The sequence below is a fragment of the Helianthus annuus genome, chromosome 5 (assembly GCF_002127325.2).
Source record: "Helianthus annuus cultivar XRQ/B chromosome 5, HanXRQr2.0-SUNRISE, whole genome shotgun sequence".
In the NCBI taxonomy this organism is placed as follows: domain Eukaryota; kingdom Viridiplantae; phylum Streptophyta; class Magnoliopsida; order Asterales; family Asteraceae; genus Helianthus; species Helianthus annuus.
The window spans coordinates 158,938,451-158,945,007 of NC_035437.2; the positions used below are offsets into that span (position 1 = coordinate 158,938,451).

At 36.7% G+C, this 6,557-nt stretch overlaps 2 protein-coding genes across 2 annotated transcripts; one reads left to right on the forward strand and one right to left on the reverse strand.

Moving 5' to 3' along the window:
- The first annotated feature begins 1,313 nt into the window (after positions 1-1,313).
- Positions 1,314-2,408, forward strand: LOC110939324. Its single transcript, XM_022181017.2, has 2 exons — positions 1,314-1,620; positions 1,732-2,408. The coding sequence occupies exons 1-2, from the start codon at positions 1,412-1,414 to the stop codon at positions 2,366-2,368; spliced, it is 846 nt and encodes a 281-aa protein (XP_022036709.1). The 5' UTR covers positions 1,314-1,411; the 3' UTR covers positions 2,369-2,408.
- A 1,089-nt stretch (positions 2,409-3,497) lies between these two features.
- Positions 3,498-4,756, reverse strand: LOC110943850. Its single transcript, XM_022185580.1, has 3 exons — positions 4,310-4,756; positions 3,804-4,206; positions 3,498-3,585 (listed from the first exon to the last, which is right to left on the reverse strand). Exons 1-3 carry the CDS (start codon positions 4,593-4,595, stop codon positions 3,498-3,500), a joined length of 777 nt encoding a protein of 258 aa, XP_022041272.1. The 5' UTR covers positions 4,596-4,756.
- Between the last annotated feature and the right edge of the window lie 1,801 nt (positions 4,757-6,557).

A 6,557-nucleotide genomic window follows, 5' to 3' on the forward strand; every position in this document is an offset into this window, starting at 1 on the left:
TGTTTTGACACCTTATTTTCTTAATGTGTTTTGACAAAGTTGATTTGGTCCTTTTTGAGGATTCTCAACCTGCCTTTGAGCACATAAGAAATTTTGACTAAAGCTTTATTTCCCTCTTTCTATGTTAGCAAAGCACCTGTGTTTAGATGAACATAGGTTTTACTAATCATAGGTGCATACTTTAGTGTAAAATATGAAAACATCACAAATTTCATAACAACAGTTGAAATCAATTTTGAATGAAGATAAACATACCATAGTTACCAGATAAGTTTCCAGATCTGGAAACTATGAGTGATTTGTGCATGACATCACCAGTTGTATGAGATTTGTGAATCTTATGACATCTTGGTTGTTTTACACAGCTTTTGAGTCATCATTTTGAACATGATTTCTCGTTACTCTGTTTTTCAACTAAATACAATCAACCTCAGTATCAATGAATTTTGAGCTGAACTGTTATGTCAAATTGATTGGTAGATCGAATTTGACTGTCCAAGCTCTGATACCAATTGTTAGGATCGGAGGCTGTCATGATTATGCTTGTTTGTAAGAATTTGACAAGTCAATGGATATAGAGTAATGTAAAGTGCAGCGGAAATGAATACAAACTTTATAAACATAATCAAAGAAGAGAATAGTTTGATAAACACATGCTTTCTCATTAAGTTGAATGATTACAATGAAAATCAAAAGATTACAAGCATGCTTACAATACTAAGCTCCCCCTCAGCCTAATGCCCCAAGGTTGGTTGTACAAGATGAAAGGATTGGATTGAGGAGAAAAACTCACTCAAAACAATCAAATGTAACAGTACAGAGTACTGTTACATTTATAGACAATCCAAACCACTGAAGCATCTCAGCTGACGTCACCATGAAAGTGACGTCTAACAACCTAACAAACTCTATCTACTGATCTATACAACTACTGCTTTGCTAACTACTGATAGTGTATAAAGTTTACATAAGATGAATAGAAATGCTGCTGTATCATTCCACTGCTGTGAACCCAGCAGTACTTGTCATGATCAGCAGTGCTTGACTCAGGACAGCAGATTGAACAGCATAGCTTTTAGTCTTCATCAGTCCTTGAGTAGAATCAGCAGTTGTAGGTCAGCAGATGTTTATAGACAGTACTTTGGAGCATATCAGATGTTTGAGCCACATTCAAGGGGAAAACAAAGTGTAGGCTGCTGCTTATTGTTAGTCTACTGATGTGATCCAGTTTTGGCTTTACATTGTATGTTTCTCTGATAGGGTTCAATCCCAACAATTACACATTGATATTATTAAAGTCATAAAACCTAGCAGAAAATGTTGACGGACTCCTTTATATGCGTCCCATTACCATCATCAAATCCATACCAAACCCACTAGTGAGAGAAACACAAAAGGGTTCCGTAATAATATGGACGGCAGAGGTGGTGGTTGTATTGCAAGATACTCTGGCAGCAACAGTAGATATGGTGAGATAACCTACGGTATGTCAAAGGTTGAGAGAATAATGCTCAAGTTCACGCCCATCGCACCCAAACCCATGGCTGCCGGATCCGGTTCCAGCTGCTCCACGGTGGAGCACAGCGACGGCTCCGGCAGAACCCCACGGCGTAAGCGGAGGTACGTTAGGGTTAACAACAACAACAACAACAACAAAAAGAATAATAATAACACAAGCCCCGTTTCAAAGAAACGGAAACTTTCTAATAATCATAATATTATTAATTCTAGCGGCGTTCATGGCGGAGACACGGTGGTGACGCTGGCTTTGATGCCGGAGACACCAGAGCGGAAAGAAAACTCACCGGCAACAAGTTCACCGAGTGAAAAACAAGATGTATTATTTTCCGGTACAACAGTTAATAATAAGAAGCCATCACAGGTTTTGTTAAGCTTCAACAGTATGCAGTCAACAGCACGTGATGGTCACGTGATAGCGTCACCGAAACCGCAGAAGTTGATGGTAACGTCGTTAGTGACGGTGGAATGTGTGACGGCGACGTGGATGAACGGTGACGGTGTAGGGTTAACAGATCAGGCAAGAATACTGAGCATGGAGATGGACACGTGTCCATCATTCATCACCAACAGTAGAGACACGGTGGTGTGGACTAATAAAGCTTATAGAGAGATGATAACCGGTAGTGATAATTATTCAGATGAGATGGTTATGGTGGTGGTGAAGAAGTTTAATCGGGTTACTTTGCCGGTGTGTCACCCGGCGTTCACGTGCACTGTTAAGGTCACGTGGGGGGCTGACCGGGCTACGGCGGTTACCGCACCTTGCGACGTGTGGCGGTTGTGTAACGGTGGTTATGCATGGCGGTTGGATGTTAAAGCTGCGCTGTCATTAGGCCGGTATAGTTGAGGTGGTGTATTGTTGTTCATTAACGGTAGTTTTTTCATGACTTGTGTTTATGTTATTACTTAGGATTTGATGTATAAACACATGCAAATTTGAGTTATAATTAATCACCACATAAAACAGACGAAATCTAGACTGTTAACAAACCTTTTCTTCTAGAATTATCTGCGGTCAGTGCTAAATATGTGTCGGTATTTCATCGGCGATGGTACTCATCAGGGTCGTTTTCGAAAATAAATAAATAAATAAATAAACCAAATTTAGTCCCTGGTAGATAAAAAATTTGGGTATATTCGAAAATCTCTATTTAATATAAACTCATTACTTATTAAAATTTATGTGGATGTAATTTAAATAGTTATTTTTAGCTAAGTTTAGAAAGTAATTTACTAATTAAAGAGAAACAACAAAATTAAGTATGAAATAAAGAATTTGGAGACACCGGTACTAGAACGTGTATCTCCTTGTTGTTTAAGCAAAGCAATAACGACTAATATAAGGCTCATTTATGTTATCTCTCGATTCGGTACATATATATTATATCATATGCATCGTAATTCTATACAAAATTACAAAAAATTGAGCCTTTGGAGGGTTTGGGCTTTGTGCCGTCGCCCACCCCGCCCCCTCTACGGGCCAGCCCTGGTACTCATTAGTTTGTTTACTAAGACCATGTGTAGTGGTGATACACTATAATGCCCCCACCATGGGGCGTTTTGCGCCATGTGGCGTCCTAGTCAGCATGAGGGCATTATAGAAAAAGTGGTGTAGTGGTATAATGCCCCATAATGCCCCATTCAATCATTTTACAATCATTTCCCAATTATTTTTTTAAATTTAAAACATAAAAAAACTTCATTAATTTAAAAATAAAATTACATAGCATGAAAAAAAAATGAAAAAAAAACTAAAAAAAAAAAACCGAAAATAAAAAAAAACAGAAAAAAAAAATACAATACTAGAAAAAAAAAACTAGTTTTCGTCTTCGCTTTCGTCACCCTCGCCAACTTCGTCTTCCTCGTCCTCCGTTTCTTCCTCTCCCTCAGGTGGTACGTAACGAACCGACCATGCGTGGTGTACCAAATCAACCATTAACTGGGAATGGTACGGTTCGTAACGCAACTCTCGCGCGTTACTCACTCTTTCTTCCATTGACGTCTGCGGATGCTCCTGGTGAACGGCTTCTGGCACATAATTCTGGCATATCGCCTTTCCTTCGTCTTCCAAAATCATGTTGTGCATGATTATACAAGCGTACATAGCATCTCTCATTTTTTGCTTGCTCCATGCACGACAAGGATTTCTCAAGTATTGCCAGCGTTGTTTAAGAACCCCAAAGCATCTCTCAATATCTTTTCGTGAAGACTCTTGAACCTTTTTAAAGTATGCTCTTTTCTCATCAATAGGATCACTAAACGTCTTCACAAAAATCGAATACCTAGGATAAATTCCGTCGCTCAAATAATATACATGGGGGTAGTAGTTTCCATTTGCGTAAAACGACGCTTTTGGAGCTTTGCCAGAAATCCACTCATCTAACAACGGCGATTGTTCAAAAACATTGATATCATTGCATGACCCGACCACGCCAAAGTAAGCCGACCAAACCCAAAGGTCCTGTGAAGCAACCGCCTGAAGAATAATAGTGGGTCCTTTTTGGTCACCACGTGTGTGTTGGCCTCGCCATGCAGTCGGGCAGTTATCCCAACGCCAATGCATGCAATCTATGCTCCCGATCATACCAGGCAAACCATGCTCGGCATTATGTACCTCGTAGATCTTTTGAAGGTCCTCCCATGTAGGCGTTCTAAGATAACGCGCACCGTACACATCAATTATACCTTTATAAAAAAAAATATAGATAAACATAAGATTCAAAAAAAAAAAAATTCTAAGCATACGCGTCGTTTAAAAAAAAATAAAACTAAAAAAAAAAAATTGTACCGCGACAAAAATGTTCCAAGCTATCTCGTGTTGTTTTCTCCGCCATTTTTAGATACTCGTCGTTGATGTCGGTAGTGTTACCATAAGCAAGGATTCGTAATGCCGACGTACACTTTTGGATACCGGTGAATCCAAGGTACCCTCTCGCATCCGGTTTTTGTTTAAAATAATCGTAGTTGGCTTCCAAGTCGTTGACTATGCGTAGAAACAACCGTTTACTCATCCGGAAACGACGCCTAAAAACTTCGTTTGAAAATGTCGGCGCCTCGTCAAAATAGTCTTTCATCAAACGCTCGTGTGCCGCGCGTCGGTCTCGTTCAACATAGCCTCTTTTATTTTTTGGGGCTTCGGGCCGACGAGAATGGTTGACATATCGAACCGCTAGTTGACATGCACTCGTAACCGCCTCTTGCTCAAGCTCCTCATCGGTCGAACCATCGCCATCCGCAAAAAACTCGTTGTAGTAAAAATTTATCATGGATGAAGAACTAGGAGAATCCATCAAGTTTTTTTATAAAATGTGGGATTTTTTAGAGAGGTTTTGAGAGTGTTTTTGTTGAAAATGGATGAGTTTTGATTGTTTATATATATATATATATAGTTAATATTTAAAAAAAAAAATTAAATCAACTAGCCGTTGGAGGACTAGCCGTTGATTGGTTGGTCAAATGGTTGAGGAGCGTTTTAATTTAAACGCCGGCAACAAGTTTTTTGAATTAAAACGCCCTATAACGCCTGGTGTAGTGGGTTATGGGGCGTTATAGGGCGTTATTTTTGAAAAAATTTTATGGAAAACGCCCCATTACACACGGTCTAATCGTAGTTTTAATACATGTTTATGATTGATTAATCTCTGTCACACATACATAAATTGATGCATATATACAATGAAGAAAAATGTATTATGATGTTTGTACGATATATATAGCTGAGATAGATTGACACGGAAGACATTAATATCGGACTGGGATTTTTGAACGGTGGTTAATGTTCATGTCAGATGTTGGTTCCTTTCATCAATCATATACTGCATCTTTATCACACACGTGTTTCTTGATTTATTAAACCAAGGACGACTTGGGTGTCTCCGATGAATTACGGGTGTCCTTCCATATTTGTCTTAAATCTAGTTGATTCCTCGATCAGGGTTTGTCGTGTTCCATCTAAATCATATTTTCGAGATGGTTCTGTCTCCTTTACATGTCAACGTTGAGCCTGTCGTTAACGAGAAACATCAGGTGTACTTTATGTTTTATGAACATTTTTAAGAAGCGATGCGGCAGTAAATTGGTTTTATACCGTATAGGTTCGGTAGAAAGACTAGAATAGAAAATAAGAAAAAATATGCTAAAAAAATATCGACACATGTTTATAAAAACGATTAGTACGTGGAACCGTTTCCAATAACATCTAATAGGATTCTGTATCGTCATTTTCTATAGCTTATGTATTTTGTTTTCTTTTAACAAACACAACTTAAATATTTTAAATAAGCTGAATATTCACTTAATATTTAAATAGCCTAAATAAATTAGTAAACACCCTTTCCTTTGTTAACTTTAAAGAAAGTCAAGCACTTGTGTCTAATTTTTTTTTATGGAAACAAAATAGTTTAAATAGAGGATGTTTTTGGTTAGGGTGTTGCTAAATGTACCTCCTTTTCTACTGAATGCACCTCCTCCTTCAACTTTTACATTAATATAATTCAAACCCTTTTGTTTTTCTTTCATTTTTTATCTTTAATTATTATTATTACTACTAGTATTTGTTTTTAAAAAGTTATTTTATTTAAAAAGAAACTTTTTTTGATTATTTGAAAAATAATCGTTTTCTTACGTTTTAAACTAAAGCAAGTCATTTTAATTTTGAAATGGATTTTTTTTGTTCATAGCGGCTTGAAGTGGGTATGCGAATTCGGTTTGTATAAACAATGATACACAAAAAATTAAATAAAGCTTTAAAGCCAGCCAACTTAACTAACGTTTTATTTTCTTTTTACGTCTTGTTACTTTTAATAAATAAAAGTTGTTAATTATATTAAAAAACATTTTAGTATAATAATAATACTAATAAAAATAGAAATAGAAAGATAAGAGAACTAAAATACGAAATAAATAAAAAATATAAACGCAACTGTATTTTTTTCAAAAAAAAAGTTCTGAAACTTTTTTATTGTATAAAAAACATTTTTTATTAAGTTTAATAACGTTTTATAGAAACATAATAAAATACTAGTAAGAGAAAGTGT

Excerpts from the sequence above, each read along its gene's own strand:
- LOC110939324 (XM_022181017.2), top strand. The coding sequence starts at position 1,412 with ATGGACGGCAGAGGTGGTGGTTGTATTGCAAGATACTCTGGCAGCAAC. Across the intron at positions 1,621-1,731 it reads ACCCCACGGCGTAAGCGGAG|CGGCGTTCATGGCGGAGACA; the intron begins GTACGTTAGGGT and ends TATTAATTCTAG.
- LOC110943850 (XM_022185580.1), bottom strand. The coding sequence starts at position 4,595 with ATGAAAGACTATTTTGACGAGGCGCCGACATTTTCAAACGAAGTTTTT. Across the intron at positions 4,207-4,309 it reads CTTGGAACATTTTTGTCGCG|GTATAATTGATGTGTACGGT; the intron begins GTACAATTTTTT and ends TTTTTTATAAAG. Across the intron at positions 3,586-3,803 it reads AGCGACGGAATTTATCCTAG|ACGAAGGAAAGGCGATATGC; the intron begins GTATTCGATTTT and ends TGATTTTGGAAG.